The 20,905-nt window shown below is 55.9% G+C and overlaps 1 protein-coding gene across 1 annotated transcript in view; it reads left to right on the top strand.

Annotated features, from left to right (window-relative positions):
• Positions 1-20,391, top strand: part of WNT3 (Wnt family member 3) — a 49,251-nt gene extending 28,860 nt beyond the window's left edge. Inside the window, exons 2-5 of the mRNA XM_032616971.1 lie at positions 9,659-9,900; positions 13,362-13,627; positions 14,221-14,708; positions 18,257-20,391. Of these exons, the coding sequence (XP_032472862.1) occupies positions 9,659-9,900; positions 13,362-13,627; positions 14,221-14,700 (988 nt within the window). The 3' untranslated portion in view covers positions 14,701-14,708; positions 18,257-20,391. The remainder of the gene's footprint in view (positions 1-9,658; positions 9,901-13,361; positions 13,628-14,220; positions 14,709-18,256) is intronic.
• The last annotated feature ends 514 nt before the right edge of the window (positions 20,392-20,905 follow it).

Consider the following 20,905-nt stretch of genomic DNA (forward strand, 5'->3'; position numbering starts at 1 on the left):
CCACTTTCCTATGAAATTGAGAAGGCAAAAAAAAACCCTAACGCTCACAACACAACAAAAAACAGGTTTCAACATTTTACAGGTTTCAACATTTTTCAGGCCGCCTTGTCACATCTTATCAGATCAGCCAGGAGCCTCAGGCCAGGCACTCTGGGAGCCGCTTTGGAGAACAGAAGCTGTAACATTCCAGCCGAGGCCCTGCCCCACCCTCTGCACCCCTCTCTTCCCTCCCCCCTCCCCACCTTCTTCTCCCCAAAGAAACGTCCCGCAGGGCCTGCCCCTCCCTCTTACTGGGAACTCCTCAAGACCTTGGCTTTGGGTGTCCCCCCACTCGCTTCTCTCGCTTCCACGGCTGTGGCCCCTCTGAGCTCTCAGGTGGTCTGAGGTGCCCACTCGGTCCTGAAAGGTGGCTTCTAGAAGTTGGGCAGCAGAGGGGAGTTGTCATAGCCACTCACAGAGTGCACAAGTGGCCACTTGGCCAGTAGGGCCCTGAGTTGTGCTGGAGAGTTTAGGGCACCGTGGCCAGTCCTCAGGGGCTGCTGCCAATGGGAGGGAACGGCTTTTTACTTTGGTTCCATTTGGGGGGGATGTGTGGGTTTTGTCACCCATGGCGATGTGGACTGCTGGCCTGGAATACCCCCTTTCCCCCACATTCACACCAGTACAGATCCAGGAAGTGCTGACCGAAGTCCAAAGGGCCAGATTTCAGCCAAAACAACCTGAGGGAGCGACCCAGATCCTGGGTCCCAGGGCGAGCGGGACGAGCTCCCTGGGGTGGGGGTGGGGCAGACTGGGAGGTCCCACTGTGAGCACAGAGAGGTGCCTCCACCCCACCCCGCAGGAGGACAGGGCTGTGAACTGAAGGCTTAGGGTGCATCACCCAGGGAGGAGGGTGGGGACAAAAGTGGAAGAGGGAAGGAGCAGAGGAAAGGGAGGAAGGAAGGGCGTGGTGACTCGCTCTGTCCAAGGCTATTGGCTGCACGTCTCCTGATCAGGAATACCTGCAAGAAAACAGACCCGGGTGCTTGGTGCCCGTGTTGGCAGAGCCCAGCCCGACCAACCTGCCTCCTGCCGGGTTTTGAAAAGCCCTCCCCACCTCTTGGCCTGAAGTTCTAGCCCCCGTGGTGTGAGGGCCCTGTCTCTACCCTCGTGCCTCCTCCCTCCCTCCCTTGGCACATGGCATCCACCACCGCCACCATGAGGCTCCCTGATTGTCTCACCCTTTTTCCTGGGGCCCCCTGGGGGAGACAAGGCCTCGAGTACTATTCAACTGTTAGCTCCGGGACAGATTCCCAGATCTGAACTTCTAGCCTTGCTCTTTCCCTTGGGCTCCAGCTCTGCACCCCCGGTGCTGTCTGGACCTGGCTGCCTGCAGGTCTCACCAGCCCCACAAACTTCCTCTTTTTTCCCCAAACTGCTTTGCCTCCTACGTCCCCTTTCTCTGTTGACGGCATCTCCATCTTTCTGGTCATCCTCGTTCAAAATCTTGGTCATCCTTTCCTCCTTCCTGTTGTTTCCATGTGACCCATCCTTACTCACTGCTTCTGTTTTGTTTTTAATTTATTTAATATATTTTTTGGGCTGTGTCGGGTCTTAGTGGGGTGCACGGGCTCCAGAGCGCATGGGCTCTGTAGAGTGTGGCCTGCGAGCTCAGTAGGTGTGGTATGCAGGTCTTAGTTGCCCCGCAGCATGTGGGATCTTAGGTTGGGATCGAACCCACGTCTCTTGCATTGGAAGGCGGATTCTTAACCACTGGACCACCAGGGAAGTCCCTTCCTCTCTGCTTCTAAGGCCACTGTCCTGAGACCCAGAGCCACAGGCCCTGCTAAACTAAATGGGAGGGGCTCGGGCCCCAGGCCAAAGAGGTTCACCCCTGACCCCTGAAACCTGTCCCCCTGGGGGACTGTAATACGCAGACAGGCCTGAGACTCTCCTTAGCATAGAGTGTCACCCCGGCCACCTCACCCCCACTCCTTTCCCAGCCTTGGGTCTCTTAGTGCCTACCCCCTGGCCCCATTCTGCAGTTAGACGTCTAATAGGTTAATATTCCAAAGCCCAGCTCAGGAAACTTCAATGGCTGCACATGCCGCCAGAGTAAAACTTGGCTCTCGGGGCCCCCTTCCCCTCCTCTGCTCCTTCGTAAGGTCCCTGGACTCCAGATGGGGTGGGCCCACCGCTGTTCTCTCCCACCTCTTGCCTGGGGCTCTTCCCGGGCACCCCAGCTCCCCCTGAGGGAGCCCCAGCCATCCTTCGCCAGCTCAGTGCCTGCCAGCCAGCGTGCTTCATGGTCACCACTGCCTGGGACTCGCTCGCCCCTCTTCCAGGATGCCCCCGCTCTTACCATGTGCTTTCTGGCATGAGGGTTACTTGGGTGCCAAGCTACAGGTGCCTGGGGACCCTTTGTCACTCATGGCACACATGGCACCCAGACCTAGTAGGTGCTGGAAAAACGCTTGTTGGTCTGTAATTGACAGATGCCTCCTGGTCTGGGTGCCCCATGGGTGTGGCTCAGTTCATCTCCATGTTTCCAGTGCTTGGCACTCGGCCCCATTCAGTGGTCACTTAAATGTGTGTTGAGTGAATAGGTGGGGAATGAATTTGTTTACCAAGGGAAGGCTTTAACCTGCTCTGCTAAGGGCAGGCACCTCTATGCGCGCCACGTGTTTACTGCTCTTGGGGTCAGGTTCTTGCAGTTGCTTCTTCAGTGACTCCTCTCTGGACCTTGGGTCCCAGTTCAGTGTGTGGATGCTTTCTACCCTCACCCTTCCCTTCCTGTGTATAAACAAGGGTGGCCCTGTAGCTCTTCTTGGGACACATGAGAACCAGAGGACCCATCCATGCCTACTGAGTGAATGGACCAGCTGCTGACCAGAAAGGTCCAGGGAGATGTTGATGAAAGGCACCTGCTGGGGTATCTAGGCCTGCTCTGAGGACTACGGGACCACGTGAGCCCTTTGGACTCAGAAGCAACTCCCTCCCCTTGGCTCGTACTGAGATGGGTTCAGGGTTGGGTTGGGACGGTGTAGAGCTGTGCTTAGCACCCGTGGGGCCCACATGTGCTCCAGGGAGGATAAGCGGATGGGTAGGAAAAAGTGGGAGCTTGGGACTCTTGCCCTAAGGCCCTCCTCTTGCTTTGTCACAAGCTCCCTGCCAAAGCACCAGGGTGAGTGGCCCTTGCCACTCGTGTTTAAGCTCTTTGGAAGTTCCAGGAGTTGGTGCATCAGGGCCCGCTAGGCCCTGCCCTCCCCTACCACACTGGGTACATGTGCCTCTGAACCGGTCAGGCTCCCCTCATGATGTCCACCAGCCCTGAGTGGCCTCTTGAGCTAAGTAGAAAGGTAGTAACCTTGAGTTCCAAGGCCAATGCTGGATCTTTACTTTCTGCCCATTTTCAAGATTTTCTTTCCCGTTCTGGAAGTTTCCATCTTGCCCCAGGCCAGGGTTGGGTCCCTCTGGACCCAGGAACAGGAAGGCCATCTGTCCAGTACTGTCCAGGAGCCAGCTGGTAGAGCACCAAGCACTGGGCTATTGTTTCCAGAAACACGGTGGTCACTCTGGAGGAAAGAGACAAAGGACCACAAAGGAGGTGGTTCTGATTCCTCCCTTTTTCCATCTCCTTCCCGTCCTCCTGAACTCATGGCAGTCAGCTTCGGAGGCACCGGTTCTTTGGGTCAGCATCTTCAGGTGGCCTGTCTGGGTCTAGCAGAGATGGTCAGTCCTCGCCGTTGGAAAAGGTGAGGCCGAGAGGACCATGACTCCAATGAAGGCGTGACCAGGGGAGGCTTGGCCACGGAGCTCACGCTGAGACTGGAGAGCAGAGGTGGGGACCCTGGAGCCTTTCCCTGGGCTGCACCCTTGGATCCACCTTCCACAGCCCCGCCCATATGTGACTGTGTGACCTGGGAAAATAACAAACTCTCTCTGGGTCTCAGTCTTCCCATCCAGGGGAGGAAGGGATTAGATAAGACCAGTGGGTCTCAGACTGAGCAAGGGGGAAGGTCAAGGGATAGGTCTCTGGGCCCCTGCCCTTCTTTTTTTTTTTTTCCTTCAATTTAACCATTTTTAAGTGTACAAATCAGTGGCATCAAGTAGGTTTGCAGTGTTGTCCAACCATCACCACTGTTTCCAGAACTTTTCATCGTCCCAAACAGAAACTCATACGCATTAAGCTGTAACTTCCCCTCCCAGCCTCCAGCTACCTCTAACCTACTCTTGGTCACTATGCATTTGCCTATTCTTGGTACCTCATGTAAGTGGAATCATACTGTATCTGTCCTTCTGTGTCTGGCTTATTTCACTTGGTATAATGTTGTCAGGGTTCATCCATGTTGTAGCATGTATCAGAGCATCATTCTTTTTTGTGGCTGAATAATATTCCCCGGTACGGATTCACCATGTTTTGTTATCCATTCATCTGCTGATGGACACTCAGGTTGTTTCCACCTTTTGGCTGTTGTGAATAGTGCTGCCATGAACACTGGTGTGCAAGTATCGCTTGAATCCCTGCTTTCAATTCTCCAGGATCTATACCTAGGAGTGGAATTGCTGGGTCATATGATGATTCTATCTTTAGCTTTTTGACGAAGAGTCCCTCTTTTTATCTGTTTTATGTACCAGGGAGGGTGGGGGGAGGATGTATATTAGGAAAAAATGGCTAACAAATAAGAAACACCCTAAACTAGATGACTCCTGAGGCCCCTCCAATCTCTCAGATACTATAATGTTGGAAGAGTCGAAGGTCAAAAATGTAGGAAAGTTGGAGTGCAGGGGAGGGCACCTGGTTGGGTGTAGGGCTCCAACCCACGTGGCTCGTTAAGGGGAGCAGGGCAGGGACAGCACATAGTCCCCGCCGGCAGGTCATTGCTGGGTGGACAGCGGAGTCTGTGGGTCCACGGTGCCACGGTCACCGAACAGGCTGCGCCGTGTGGGACCCTTGTAGGCCTCTCACTATATGCTGTGTGCCTAGGCTGGCTCAGCACTGAGGTGGCCTGTGCTCACCATGCAGGCCCACCTCCAGCTTCTGGAGGCCGAAGGCACCGAGCGGGGCGGTGAATGGCTTGGTGGGGCTGGGAGGCTGATTAGACCGTGCATGGCATTTAAGCCTGGCCTGTTTGGAGAAGGGGTTTCATCCTCAGAGGTCAACATCGAGGCCTCTGGAGCAGCCTGTCGCTGGCTGGCACCTGCCACCCATCCGCCTGGCTGCCTGTGTCTGTCCTCAGCCCAGCTGGGCAGTGGGTGGTTGGGCGGAGGATGAACTGTCCTTAGGGGAGGGTGGCAGGGCCCTTGGGCCGGGCAGGGCCAGGAGCTGGGTATAAATAGGCTTGGCGGTGCCCTCCCCCCTCCCCCTCACCAGCTGCCAGCGCCAGGCAGGTCCCCACCTCCCTTGGGAGCCCAGCCACTGTCTCGGGTCCTAAACGTAGGAACTTCCTCAGCGGAACTGAGGAATCTTGTCCTGTGTGTAGGTGGAACCTCCGGAGGCCTGGAGGCCTGGGGAGTTTGGCTGAGGGGCTGCAAGACTGGGGGTGGATCAGACCGGCCTTTTGGGAAGGAGTCGTTCTTTCATTCCTCCCCTGGAGAATCAGCGAGTACCTGGCATGGGCCTGGCCCTTTGGTCGGCCAAGTGTGCTTGTGTGGGTGCTTGTGTGTATGTGTGTGTGTGTGTGTGTGTGTGTGTGTGTGTGTGTGTGTGTGTGTGTCTGGTATGGTGAGAGGTGTTGGTGGGGGATGGGAGGAGATGCAACACAACCTCTATCCTCAGGGAACTCACACTAGCACGGCCAGATGGAATTGGAAACAAGTCAGTTCAGCCCTTTGAGATAAGGTCTGAGTGAAGTAGAGGAGAAACAGAGGGAGGAGAGGTTACTTCTGTCTGAGGGCCCACGAAATCCTTCAGAATGGAGGCGACCCAGGAACTGGAGGTTGAAGGATGGGTAAGATGTTTGCCGGGGACTTGGGCAGCGGAGAGGCGATGGCGGGCTGCTCATCAGCCAGCAGGCCGCTCACACTTGGGTGCGAAGAACTGAGGGGCGTGAGGCTCGCTGTGTGGCCTCCTCCAGGGGAACATGCACTTCGCTGGTGGGGACAAAAGGAGCTGTGAGTCAAGTTAACGCATCCGTGGTGGTGGAATCTCAGACATGCGCATGTGTGGGTAGGAGGCTCATGGGTCGGGTGGCAGGGCGTATTTGGGGGAGGGCAGCTCTCCTGCAGAAATCTATCCCCTGGCCACAGCCCCGTTAGCCCCAGCACCAGCCCTCAGAGCTAAACCCCCATCCCTAGAGGCCCTTGCTCATCACCGGCAGGATGTCCAGATCTGAGCTGAAATCCTTGAACGGAGCATCCTGGAAAGGTCCCTATGCCCTTGCCCTTTGGGTTAACTTTAACACTCGGCCAGATCACAGATGTCTTTTCAGCCACCCTGGTTAGGACTGAGCTTCCGGGAAAGGGGCCAGCTTTGCATCCTTCCCAGTGATGGATGGGAAGGGGCTCTGAAAATTCTGATGTGTTCTGTCAAGTCAGGGATGGGAGGGCTGAGAAATGAGGTTGATGACGTAGCAGGGGACAAAGTGCTGGGGACAGCCCCTAAACACATGGTAACCACCATGACCACCGTGACTTGAGGGCTTCCTCTGTGCCAGGAGCTTTCTATCCTTTATCCCTCCCGTTATGTCTATTTAATAGGTGAAGAAACTGAGGCACGAGGGGTTAAGTAAACTGCTTGAGATCAGCAGCTCGGAAACAGCAGAGCTGGATTTGAATGCAGGCAGCCTGGCTCCGGGTGCACGATGGACCTGGACAGCAGGAAGGAGACAGGGTTTGCTGGGAGGAGGGAAAAGAACTCATCGTCTCTGAGGCTGGGAGTTATTCCTGGAGGATAGCATCCCTGGAGTCAGACAAACCTATGGTTGCCCAACTTCTCTGCCTCAGTTTCCTCATCTGTACAACCGAGATGACAGTACCCACGTCATAGAGCTCTTGTTGAGGATTGAGTGACGTGGTACCTGTGAAGTGCCTGGCATATAAGTGCTAAATAAGTGGTTGTCGTGATGATTGCTAGTGTTGAATGCGACTGCAGAGGAAAGGAAATCTGCTTGGTCAGAGGAGAGATTGCAACTGTCCAGGAGGAAGGATTCACAGTCAAGGGCTTGGTGCCCCGGAGGAGAGCGCAGGGGACCGTGGCAGCTCCCTACTGGGAGATGTTTGGGGGACAGCTCTGGCCTTTGCAGCCAACCAAGCCCTGCCGGCCAGTGTGTAGGGCGTGGGCATTTTGCTGGGCTGGGTAGCCCCACCTGGGACCCACTGGGGTGGGGATGCTGGTGAAATGAGGGAGCAGGGAGCCGCTTGGAGGGCTGGGATCAGGGGCAGCCTCACTGAGTGGAAATGAAGAGCCAGCCGGGGATTCCCCACAGCCCAGCACCCCCCCCCCCCCCCCACCCCTGCAGCGGCACCAGCCGCACCTGGCTCCGTGCATCTGGCTGTGTGGCCTTGAGCAAGCTGCTTCCCTCTGTGGGCCTCTGCTTTCTCATCTGTATAATGGGCTTTGTGCTCTCTAAAGGCATCTCTTGTAGGTTCTTATTCTGATCCAGCTTAGGGTGCCCAGGCCTGCTGAAGTGCCAACGGGTGTAGGGCAAAGGCCACTAGAGGGCAAGGAAGGAGGAGAGGGACAGAGGATGTGGAAGGAGTAAAGGAAGGAGCCCTGGGGCCCCGGTGTGGTTGGTAAGCAGACCAGTAAATGGGGGACGACATGGGACAGAGCCCCCTGGTGCCAGAGGTGATCGTGACACAGGCCTGACCAGGTTGGAGTTTGCAGTGGGTCCAGGAGGCCAGGTTGAAGGAGCGCGTGGGCTCCTCAAGGCCAGTCCATCCCTCTAGGGACAGGCATGGATGGAGCTGCCTTTTGGGGGGAGACCGGGGAGGGCTCTGGCCGAAGGGGAGGGACACGGAGGCTGGGCAGTTGGTGCCAGGTCTCCCCATGATGCTCTGGGACACTCAGGGACCAGGCCGGGTATGAGGAGGTGGCAAAGAATCGCCATATTCCTTTAGAGGGGTCCTCAAGGCCCACGCTCAGAACCAAACCCAGGTGAGGCCATGGGGGTAGCAGCGACCTCCATCTGGCCCCAGCTCCCCTCTCCAGCTGTCTGCATATAGGGCTTTGGGGCCTAAACGTCAGAGGAGGGAGTGGGAAAGGCATGGCCTTCTTCCCTTCCTCCCATGATGGCCCAATGCTGAGTCATCTGCGCTGAACCCTGGCTCGGTTTCTCTATCCGGTGGTTGCAGTGCCACTGGGGCAGCTGCAGGGCAGGCCTGGATGTGCTGGTTCAGAGCACGTGGAGAGGCAGCCTGAGCTGGGGCGGGAGGCTCAACTCTGCCGCTGCACAGTCCTGCAGACTTGGGCAGTTTACTAAGCTCCCTGGCCTCAGTTTCCTTGTCTATGAAATGGGGTGTTGACGATGATAAGGAAGTTCCTACGTCACAGACTTGCTGTGAGGTTTCCATCAGGTAAGACATGAGCACTCAGAACCGGTCCAGCACACAATAAATGATAGGTGTTTGATTATCATTATTATCACAATAACCAGTTTATAACTGCAACCTGCAAAGCCCTGTCAGATGCTGTGTGTGTCTTGGTGTGCATCAGGGGGCTCTGGGCTGACCTGCTGTATCACTCAGGTCCAGTCTTAAGGCCCAGGGTGCAGACGGGCCAGGCCTGCAGTCACTCCCACCCCTCAGGACCCAGGCAGGCACCGCAGAAGGCAGGGTGGTCCGTGGTTAGCCCCACCTAGACTGACAGACTACTGACTGAAAAATGAGGGACATTAGAGTGACGTGACGTGATTTGATCAAGGTCACTTGAAATGGATGGGGGGAGTACGATCTGAGGTCTTCTCCCTCCTGACCCTGAGCTAGACTTTCATGAAACAAAGCCAAGCTCCAATCTCTGGTCAGAAAAGAGATGGTGCTCCAGAAACTTCTAGGGAGCTGCAAAGATGGTCACAGAGGCCCTGGCGGACAAAGACCTGGGGAGAGACACTGGGAGGCTCTGGGCTGGGCAGGCATTGTCCCAGGGAAGAGGCTGAGAGGTATTGCCACAGGTGGTATGTGTGTATGTGTATGTATGAGTGCAAGCTTGCACACGTGCAAGCTCCCTGCTAGGACTGAGGCTTCTCTACTTCCTGCTTTCTCTGAGATGTGATGGGGGTCAAGCCAGCTCCTGCCATCTTCGTCTCCATAGATTTTGTTTCCTTCTGATGGATCATTGAAAGTCTCCATGTGGCCCTAGAAACTGAAACTCCCAACCTGACCTCTCCCCATCAGGGAAACTGGCCCAGAGCCTGGGAGGGACTTGACCTGGGCCTCTAATACCATCTTTCCATCCAGGGTTCTTTTCATAGAATTGCATTGCTCCCGGGTGCCCCTGCAAACTGGAAATGCCCATGGCAGAGGGCCGACTCCCTGGATCAGAGCTCTGCTCTTCAAGGGACAGTATACACACCAGGTCGAAGGTAGTGCATTCAGATGCCAGGTTTCTCAGGGCCATGGCTTCAGGCTCACAGGCCCTCCATGGCTCCACCTACCCTGAGTACTCACGGAGAAGAAACGATGCCCACAGTGGGCCGCGTGCTTTGTGCCTGCAGTGCCACTGCCTTCTGTCTGCCTGCAGGTCCCTGGCCCTGGGCCAGCAGTACACATCCCTGGGCTCACAGCCCCTGCTCTGCGGCTCCATCCCAGGCCTGGTCCCCAAGCAACTGCGCTTCTGCCGCAATTACATCGAAATCATGCCCAGCGTGGCCGAGGGCGTGAAGCTGGGCATCCAGGAGTGCCAGCACCAGTTCCGGGGCCGCCGCTGGAACTGCACCACCATCGACGACAGCCTGGCCATCTTCGGGCCCGTCCTCGACAAAGGTACCGTCTCTGGGTGGGTAGGAGGTACGCGAGGAGGTGGGGGGAGGGCATCAGGGCACAGTCACTCTTCCACATCAGGGCGTCTCAGCTCTGAGCCCAGGGTCACCAGGGGAGGGCGATAAAGCTGGTCACGACCCGCGGCCTCCACAGAAAGTGGGCCAGGTCCCTCTCTGGCCTGACCCAGGCTGTTGTCGGTGGTTGCCACACCTTCCCAGGTGCTGCTGGGGGCTGGGCAGCCTTGAGATCCCATCCCGAGATCCTAGGGTAGGCTAGGAGGCTGCAGCCTTCCTTTCCTCCTGGCCGGCACAGTGGGTGGCCCCAGGCTTTGATGTGGACTTTTGTGACGTTTTCCCAATGCTGTGTTAAGTGCTATGTAAATCTAGTTTTGGGGTGGGGTGAGAGCATTGTCCCCCTTAGGTCCCTCCCATGTAGAAAATTCTGGAGTTGAGGAAGCTGCCTCGTGCTGGTGGCACTGCATTGCCCCCAGGTGCTTCCGTGGAAGCTTCAGCTGGTCCCCATGCCCCTGATAGCTGGATATGCCCACGGATTGTGGTGGGGCTAGAGGGTGTGCTGGCTTTTGGGTAACTTGCATCTTGCAACCTGGGAGTCTCATTGGCTGTGTCGCAAATGAATGGGATTCACATTACTTGACTTTGAACATGAAGGCACTGGGAGAGAGGCATGAGAGGCACAACTGCTCCCAAGAAGGGGATTTTGGGGCTGGTGAGTTCTGGGCTGAAGTTGGGCTACTCTTTGAGCAATCGCAGTGTCTAGGAATGTAATGACCCAGCTGGCCTCCCGGGAGCTACCATTCCTTTTCCTCAGCAACTTGAACCCTCCTCCGGCCACCACCAGGGCTTTGGCACCCAAACAGGTGAACCGGGCCCTCCCTCCTTTTAGAAGAATTGCATTTACAGCCAGAAAGAAAAGGGATCTGAGAACCAGCTGGACCTGGGGAAGGGTTGCGGGGGAGTGGCAGGGAATGAGTGGGGCGAAGCCGACCCCCCTTTTTAGAGTGGCGTCCCCCTTTACCTGTGTCTCAGGTGCACCTTGTAAGTCCGACCTACAGGCTATTGTCATGGGACAGAAGGGCAATTAGCGAATCAATGGATGATGATTCTGCTTACGCTTCTATTACCAAAGCTAATTATTCCTTGTTTACATAAAAGGTTTGGCCTCCGATTGGGGCCAAGTGGCGGTGGTTTGCATTTCAAACCTGATCTTGCCGGCGTGTCAGTCTCCTCGCCTTCCGGTGCCCCACCTCGGGCCAGGCAGTGCTTAATCAAACAGACTGGCGTCTAGACGCGCTCCCCAAAGCAAGACTCACCTTCTGATTGCTCTTCCCCGCGCGGGACGTTAGCCTGTGAAAACCGGGTCTCTGAGCTTATTATCCCTTCACGTCTGTGTTTAACGTTTTAAATCACCGTTGTAGGTTCTAGGGCTTGCCTACATCTCGAAATTGCAAGAGGGCAGTTTTGTGTGGGGGGAGGGAGGGAAGGTGTCAGAGACACTGGGAGTCTGAGGGAAGCTCTGCGGTCTCCGGGAGGAAGGCCCCCGCATGCACGCACGCCCCAGCGCCCAGAGCCCGGCGGGAACGGGTTCGAACGCAGCTCTAGGCTCCACGCTCGGGCCCCGCTTCTGGCGAGTCCCGCACCCCTGCCGTGTGGGCCGCCAGGGTAGACCTCTGCCCACGGCTTTGAGACCCAGGGTGGCAGGGAGGCGGTCTGCTCCGGGGCGCGCATCTTCCGCGGACGCCGGGGACCGACTCCCCGGGGCTGGCCCGCCCGGAGCGGAGGCCGGGGCGGGGCTGCACCCGGGCGCGGGGGGCGCAGGGGTCAGCGGCCGGAAGGCGCGAGGCTGCGACGGCGGGGTGCGGGCGGCGGGGGATCGCGGTCCCCGGGCGGGGCGGGCGGCCCGGAGGGGCTTAAGCGGCTTGAAAAGGGGCCCGAGAGCCGCCCCCCACCGCGCGGCCCATCCCCGCGCCCGCTGCGGCCGCCGAGCCATTCACACGCCCTCTGGCCATTCGGCGCGGCGCGGGGGCGGGGGGCGCCGCTTCAATGGGGATTTCGCGGGCCGGCGCCGGGGCCGGGGGCACGGCCCGGCCGCGGGAGCCGCCCGTTGCTACGCGGTGGCGGCCGGCCCGGCGGCCCGGGCCCGGCGGCCGCATTATGCGGGTAATGCGGTGTGACACCGCGCGAACAAAGGCGGATTGAGCGGCCCAGCGGGCCCCGCCGGACGGGGACCAGCACAGCAGGGCTGTCAGCGCCGCTCCCAGGCTAATCCCCGCCCCGCCCCCGCCGCCCCCGCGTCCCCGGGGCTGGGAACCGAGCGCGGCCCGGGGCCCGGGCGCCGCCGCCGCCGCCGCCGCCGCGAGAGGCCGCGGGCCGGCCGGAAGCGCGGCGCTCGCCCTCGGCGCCCCCGGCCCCCGGGTCGCTGAGGGGTGGGCAGCCGGGGCCGGGGCCGCGCCGTGTCGCAGTCGGCGCTGGCTGCGCGGGTCCACTGCCCAGGCGGGGACCGCTCCCACTCCCCGCCGGCCTGCTCGGGAAGGGGGACGCACCCTCCTCTGCAGGTGGCCCACGAGGGCCCCGGGGCCTCTGAAGAGATGGCAGTGGCTACGAGGGGTTACCAGGCTCCCTCGTCCGCCGAGCTGCCCTCAGAGCTCACAACCAGAGCCACAGCCCAGGAAAGGAGGCATCCAGGCCAGCAGCCCGGCGTTTTGCAACCTGCCTGGCCTTGGGCAGGTCACCTCCCTGCTCTGGGTTCCTCACCAGTAAGGAGAGAGATGGTTGGACTGCAGGTGTTTCAGGTCTTTGCCTCCCTAGTTGTCAATGTCTGTATCTGCTAAATGGGCCTGTAATAAGATTTTCTGCCTCACAGGGGTGAGAGGATTAAATGGGGTAAAGCACACGAAGGGCAGAATCTGGTGCAAACCCAGCACTCAAAGGTAGTTATCATTATAATGATGTCGGCGGGGTGGGGGGCACCCCGAGAATCTCTTCTTTCTCTTTGCTGGACCCTGGGGCAGAAGCAGGGAAGTGCCCTGTGTCCCTCCATCCTCCCGGGAGGGGCTTGGCCTTCTCAGTCCAAAACCTTGGCTTTGTCTGGGTGGAGGACAGGAGAATGGAAGGGGGAAGCTGACATGCTGACCACTGCACTCCTGGTCAGGAACTCTGGTGGCAGAGGGAAGTTGTACCCACCTGCCAGAGTTGTCTTTGCACCCCTGTTTCTAACAGGCTCCACTCTGCCAGCTCTTAAAGCCCTGGGTTAATCAGTTAGCAGCTCTGGGCCTCAGTTCATCTGTAAACTGGGGACACCCACTAGGGCTAGGCCAACCAAAGAGGAAAAGGCACTTCTTCTTCCTTGGGGCTGCAGAGCCCCTTTTCGCAGCTGGGGAGGTCAGGGCAGGGCAGCCGCGTCCCAGGGCCCGGCCTGAGCAGCGCCTCCCAATGCCTTCCCCACAGCCACCCGCGAATCGGCCTTCGTGCACGCCATCGCCTCAGCCGGCGTGGCCTTCGCCGTCACACGCTCCTGTGCTGAGGGCACCTCCACCATCTGTGGCTGCGACTCGCATCATAAAGGACCGCCCGGGGAAGGCTGGAAGTGGGGAGGCTGCAGCGAAGACGCCGACTTCGGGGTGCTTGTGTCCCGGGAGTTCGCGGACGCACGTGAGAACAGGCCGGACGCGCGCTCGGCCATGAACAAGCACAACAACGAGGCTGGCCGCACGGTGAGCCCTGGCCGCCCTCACCCCAGCCCTGCGCAAGACCCCTTTTCCGGACCTGTCCCTGCCCCTCCCTGTGGCCCTTGTGCATTCCTGGCTCCCTGCTCTCCTCTTTCCCCCTCCTTTCTCCTCGGACTGCTCCGGGTCCCCACCCCCACCCCACCCTGGGGATGCGGCAGCCCGCGAGCGCAGGTACCAGCCAGCCCATCCGGTGCACTTCAGCTGCCTGTGTAGGGCTGTGAGACCCATGGACCTGGCTTTGAATTCAGCCTCCATCCTTTCTTATGGTTGCTTGACCTAGGGCTAGTCACTTAAGCTCCCAGCCAGTTTCCCTATCTGTTACACGGGAATAACAATCCTTTCCTAGGGCTTTGAGAAGTGGATGTGATTTCTGCCAGTGCTTGGGGTGTGAAGGGGAGGGAAACAAGGTCATCATTCTTTAGGTCTGAGCCTCAGTCCCCAGTCAGTTCTCACCCTGGCATAGTGTAGGAAGAGAGAAGGCTTCAGCGATGGGGGTGGGTGGGTCAGAGTGGGAGGGCCTGGGTGTGCTCCCAGGTGGGGTCAGTCTGGGGACCAGCTGCTACTCGTACCCTTTCTAGACCATCCTGGACCACATGCACCTCAAGTGCAAGTGCCACGGGCTGTCGGGCAGCTGTGAGGTGAAGACCTGCTGGTGGGCCCAGCCTGACTTCCGTGCCATCGGGGACTTCCTCAAGGACAAGTACGACAGCGCCTCGGAGATGGTGGTGGAGAAGCACCGGGAGTCCCGTGGCTGGGTGGAGACCCTCCGCGCCAAGTACGCGCTCTTCAAGCCGCCCACTGAGAGGGACCTGGTCTACTACGAGAACTCCCCCAACTTTTGCGAGCCCAACCCCGAGACGGGCTCCTTCGGCACCAGGGACCGGACTTGCAATGTCACCTCCCACGGCATCGATGGCTGCGACCTGCTCTGCTGCGGCCGTGGCCACAACACAAGGACGGAGAAGCGGAAGGAGAAATGCCACTGCATCTTCCACTGGTGCTGCTACGTGAGCTGCCAGGAGTGTATCCGCATCTACGATGTGCACACCTGCAAGTAGGGAGCCAGGTAGGGTGGCCCGGTGGGGAGGCTGGGGTGCCTTGGTGCAGGGCCCTGGGTTTGGCTGTCTCCTCTTCTTGGCAACCCTGTTCTGTTTCTGGGCGGTCCAGGACACATTTCCAAAGCCAAGGTAGGAAGCCAGGATTTCCCAAGCTTCAGTGGGAACGGTCCTTGGGCAGTGTCTTGGTGGATTACACAAAGCACAGATAATAACCAAGTGTGTACACAGGAGGCTGCAATTGATTAAATTTGTGTACAAGTTAGTAAGTAAATTAGGAGCCAGGTCAATTTTTCACACAGCCACTAGCTATCATTATTGAACATCTGTGGAGCCAGAGGAGGGACTGTGGGGCTGGAGGCTGGGACGCCCGACTTCTGGTCTTGACTGTGCTCCTAACTTCCTGTTCTTTCACTTCTTTGGGCCTCAGGTTTCTTACTGTAAAGTGAGGGGGTTAAAATACTTGAAATAGCAGGCCAAGAAGTCTCTTGTACCCCTGAGGCAGAGTCGTTTTGCATCCACCTTGAACTTAGAGGGCAGGTTTTTGTGCAAGCGTTAACTCCTACCACCCTCAAGGAGGTGGGCGGGAGGAAGCGGTGTATAAGCCCATATCCCGGCAGATCTGAAGCTTGGGTGGACGGTGATGGGGAGGAGGAAGGAGTCAAGCTCAGAGTGATGGTGGTGAGTAATCAAGGGATCAAAGGCTGGTGGATTAGGCTCCCACGCTTCCCAGAGGTGGCCTGCGTGGGAGACACTCTTGCCCAGCCCTCGGGTCCATAGGTCCCCAGGACAGGTCAAGATTGGCATGTGGTGGTCCTGGTCTTGGAGGGTCTCTAAGGCCCAAGGGGGAGGGTTTCTCCCCTTTCTCTGCCCTGAGAAGGGGCCTAATCTACAGGGGTCCGAGCCCTGGTCCAGCTTCCACCACTCGCCCACCTTGTGACCCAAACAAGACCATCTCCTCATCTGTCATCCTCCCCAGAGGTGCTGTGAGGAACAAAGTGAAGGACACTGGAGACAGTGCTTGAACTGTTGTGAAGGACCCCCCTGCCTGGGTCATCGCTGCCTGGGGCTGTGTCAGCGAGGGCACCCCACTGGGCGATGCGGTCCCACATAGGGCGGGACTGGGGGAGGGGTCGGACTTCTGTGCTGCATGGAGGGACCTCATGTGCTGGGGAGAGCTCTGCTGGAGGGGTGGCTCAGCCAGTCTGGGAAGCCCCTCTGTGTAGCTCAAGTTCCGTCCTGGCAGGGGCAGAGTCTGGGAAGACAGCAGGAGGCACCACTTTTCTTGGTGTCTGAATAAAAGCAGTGTGGGGAGTGGAAAGAGGACAGAGGCGGTTCTACCTCCACCACTTCCCAGCTGGAAGTCCAGTTTCCTCATCTGTACAGCAGTGGTGATGATGTGGGCCTAGCAGAATTTTCCTGCGGTTCAAGCAAGCCAGCAGATGTGAATGCTCGTCTGAATAGGGTGCTAATAGAAAGTGATAAATGCCATGAGAGCCAGGACGTGAGGGCAGTCATCGTGCAAGGAAACGGTGTCATCACTTGGGCACTTTCATCTACTGCTTTTCAAAACGATGGAAGAGAAGTCAGTGAATAAGAGAGAACGCCCAGGCTCCCTGTGGCTTGTTAGGTGGAAGGAATGTTTGAAACCTGCAGTGCTTCCTTCCTCTGATGTCCACTCTGGCCAGAGGCAACAGTGTCCCCGCTGTCAAGCAGGACGCGGCTCTCTGGCCATTCTGAGAGGAGGCTGGGGGGAAATCGGAATTTCAGAACACTAGCCCTGGAGGGGGCACAGAGGGCCGTTTGTCTAGCCTGCCCATTGCACAGATAAGGACACTGAGCCCAGGGGCTCTGCCTCCAGAAAGGCCCCATATGTGGGTCCTGCAGAGGCCACAGCGGCAGCAGCCCAGGCCCCGGCAGTGGCTCTACGGGGCTCCAGGGTGTCACAGCTCTGTTCCAGCACCTCCCTTCCCCTCCCCTCCCCTCCCCTCCCCTCAGTGAGCAGCCGAGAGAAGCCGTCTGCCAAGTGGGAAGGGGATGCTGGGTTTGCCCTCAGTGTCCATAAAAATCCCCCGCCTGCGATCTGATACTGATCGTAAGAAGAGTCAACACTCCATCAGCCTTCTGTTTCCCGTTTCTGAGACAGAATGGCATTGCCCCCAGCCTTAGGAAAGTACTACGTGGATGTGGTTTCAACGTGCCACACCCAGGTAGATGGTGGCCCCCCGGGCCCTCATATATGGATACTCTGGAGTCCTTGTCCCCCAATGTAGTGCCTTTCTGACAAACACTCAGTTTGGTGAGTGATTTGGGGCAAGTTGTTTTGCCTCCGAGCCCCAGTTCCCTCACCTGTGGACTAGAGGTCATCCATACAAACAGCCCTGGCACAGGGTCCAAGGAAGCAGCAAAAGATTCCAAGGCTGAGTGGAGCTGACCTCCAAGGGCGACTTTCCCCCAGGCCTTCTGCTGGTCTGGAGCCACAGGCTGAGACCAGTTACCTTTCCTGTCCTTTCATCCACACCGACACTCTGCAGGCAAGATGAGAACTTTCGAGACAGGCTGGCAGGGACTTCAGGGAACAGAGCCTGCAGCCTTTCTCTTGGCTGCACTGTCTCCAGGGCAGGTGGGAGAGAGAAGGGCGCCCCAGAGCAGGACGTGTACCCTCCACACTCTCGGGGAGGAGCCCCAGTCAAGATGCTTTATGCCACAGGAAGGCCAGAGTCCTGGGCTTTCCTTGTGGGGAAACCTCTTTCCATTGCTTGTAGATTTTGTCCAGTGTCTTAGGCTAACCACTGATTTCCTACCTTACGAGTTCCAGGCTTATTCCTTGTTATTCAGATTCTGTGAGCACAGTAAGCTGGAAAGGGCTCTGCGTGAGAGTCAGGTGGCCTGGCTGACCCCAAGTCCTGGGTCTGTCACTGTCTTGCTGTGAGACTTTGGACGTGTCCTTTTAATCTTGCTGAGTCTGTTTCTCTCCATGTAAAAGTCTGCTGGCCAAGGAGTTGGGGGTTGATTGGGAACACCCGTCAGAGTCCTTTGGGCTTAAATCCTTTGTGACATATAAATACAAATACAAATGAAGAAAATGTACACATCGGTGCTCCTATGAGAAGGAATTATTCATAATGTAATAGACTGCCTTCTGTTTGGAGAGCTTGATACAGAAACACAGTGTACAGAAGTCTATGAAGTTGGGAATTGGGCCCTAGATCTGCAAGGTTTCTCCCAGTCTCTATGTAAGACAGGTTCCTATATCATTCTAGTTACCTGCTACTGGGCTTCCTGTTGCCCAAGCCCCAGCTAGAGGGTGGGGAGGTAGGATGTGGATCCCAGCGTGTAGATGCTGAAGCTCTACTGTTCTGTAGCTCACACGCCCTTCCTCAGTGGTAGACCCCAGGTAGCGGAGGGAGCATGGAACAGCCACTGGAGTCTCCTGTTACCTCCAAGTTCAAGAGAAATGCTGAGACACCTGATCAGCAGCCTCTGAGCTTTGCACCCTGTGGGTGGTCTCTCTGGGAAAATAATCATGTTCCTAATTCTTCCTCTTTACTTTCCAAAGGGCACTGGGAACGGGTGAAGTGTGTGGCTGGGCAGATTCACCGAAGTCCTATGGGAAGCGGGACCCAGAGCCGGGCTCAGCCCTCAGCATCAGACAGCAAGGAATCCGGACTGTTGCCAGATGCACGTGTGGTAAATTACCTGGATCCAACCCGCCCGCTGCCTGGGAGGCCTCCCTCCCTTCTCTCTCATCTTAAGTTTCTCACCCTACTCTGGATGGTGTGTGGTTTTTAAAGAAGGGGCTTTCTTTTTAGTTCTCTAGGGTCTGATAGGAACAGACCCGAGGCTTATCTTTGCACATGTTAAAGAAAATAAAAATGGAAAAAAATAAACCCCCACAGAAAACCACTTCTACTCCAACAGAACAGGCTGGGCCCATGTGAGCGCTCTGCCTGGTGGTAAAGACATCAACGTGGGCAAGATTCTGTTTCCCAGCTGCTTCTTCTGGTGACATTCCAAGATGCCTGCGAGGTGAGAGTTAGGAAGTAGGACAAAGCCCTGCAGTCTCCTTTTCTCTGTCTACTCCCATTCAAATCTGATAGACTTTCACATTCTGATAAAAGCCATAGGTTTAGCTGGGATCAAGTGGTAGGGAGGCCCAAGGCAATCGTTAGAGTCAGGTTTTGAGTTTGAAGAACCGGGAGTTCCAGGCGGCCTGGTAAAGCTGTTTGAAGAGCAGCAGTATGTTCTTCTCAGTCCCATTTTCTCTGTAACCCTGTTCTGCACGAGAGGCTCTTGGGAACTGCAGTCAGATCTCAAAAATCTTTTTCTACCATTCTGCAGTTTCCACCATTAACGCAGTACTTTTTTTTTTTTTTCTTCTGTAGTGAACGTTGTAAATAGGTTATGTGTGTGGGGCAAGCCTCCTCTAGCTCCAATGGCTTCCTGAAGAAAGTGGTATCTTTAAAGGGGCCATTCTGTCCCTCCCAGCCCTGCTCACCTGCAGATTCTCCATAAAAACAAACTCCAGGTTGAGCAGTTGGACTGTAGGTCACCTTAGTATAAATTAGACAAAGGGTCAGAGGGAGAGTAGCAATATATTCCTGAAGTTCCAATGTTGTGGCTAGTAGATGGGGAGGATACCGATGATTCCTTCGTTTCCTCTCCTATAAGGACACATCGTCCTGCATCCTTGTCTTTCGTTGGCCTGCGTGAGGAAACAGAAATGCAGAGTCCCTTCACACAGGTCTTCCGGCCTCACCTGTATGCTGACAGCATCAATCCGTGCAGACACCAAGGATCAGCATTAGGTGTTCAAAGTGGGGCAAGCCGTCACTTGCTCCCTTGGGGAAAGCGTCTCACAGCTGAGTTCTCCTCGATCCACACGGGTCCTCTGGAGTGTCCTAGAGGAAGCGAGCACAGTGGAGGCAAACGGGTCTGATGGTACGAGTCAGTGCAACGGCTCTGCCTTAAGAGTCAGAAAGAAGAGATGCAGCAGGGGCACAGTACAGAACACAGTGACTTCTTCCTCTTCCCCCTTCTCTCTTTGCCTAACACTGACCTAAGGTACCGGGTCAAGCCATCTTCCTATGTGCTCAGGCAGGTTCGCCAAGACGATTGTCTAGAAGCCGTGCCTGCACTCTTGAATCTGCTGGCAGTGAGCCCTGCTAAAAAGATACACATCCCATCCCCTCTAGAGAGTCTGAAATGCCCCTCCCCATCTCAGACTGAAGTTAAATCATGTCAACCAGATAATGCTTGCTTTATGTGAGAATTCTTTCAGCAGAATGGATACAAATTTTCAAAACAGTCTTTTCATATCTATGTATTCTATATTAAAAGTGATAAAGTCATGTTTCTGGGGCGTATTCAAGTAGCTGACAAGTAATTATTTAATAATAGTACATCGAGTGCATTGTAATTATTCTCGCCATAGTCAGGTAATAGTATCCAACAGAAATTTCCTACCAACCTGCTGTATCCAAAGTTTTGTAAAAAGTTGTAGAAGTTGTTGATCTTTTTGATTTTATATTCAAAAAGTCTCTTTTTATAAATATTATTTATTATACAATGTATATACCTTTGAGTTAACTAAGATTATATATTATATAAATATATATATATTTGGAGAAAATATATTTCATCATGCAGTTTTTTTCTGTTAAGTCATTAAAGAGAAGGTAAACAAACTTAAAACGGATACATTGTACAATGTGTGGAGTTTCCAGATTAATGCTTAGGAGGTCAAGAAATGAGACTCTGAATGTGGTTGCCTACACTTTCACTCTGAAAATAGTGGCCCAAATTAAGGTAATTTCCTTTGTTTTCTAAGCAAGATCATCTGAGATGTCGTGGACAGTAAGTCTGATCTACTAAAGGACTTTCTTGCAGGCTTACTTTGTTCTAAATCAGCTTCTAACAAAGAATTTCCAGTTTTAGAAGTCAGCAATTGGGGCAGTAATTCACCTCATACACCCCAGCACTTCCAATGCACAAATTAATGTCACAAACACTGAGATACGGCTCGAGGCCCACAGACCATGGGGTTGGCCACCGACTTAATCCCTTTCTAACCCATGTTTTCAACTCCATTTATTGGGAAAATAGGATTTGCTTTACTGAAAATGAAACTTGAGTGGACATGGCTCTCCCCTGCTAGTTCCACTTGAGAGCTAAGCTTCGGAAAGGGTAGGTTGGCAGGAAAGAAGAA

This window comes from Phocoena sinus, chromosome 20 (assembly GCF_008692025.1).
Source record: "Phocoena sinus isolate mPhoSin1 chromosome 20, mPhoSin1.pri, whole genome shotgun sequence".
Classification (NCBI taxonomy): domain Eukaryota; kingdom Metazoa; phylum Chordata; class Mammalia; order Artiodactyla; family Phocoenidae; genus Phocoena; species Phocoena sinus.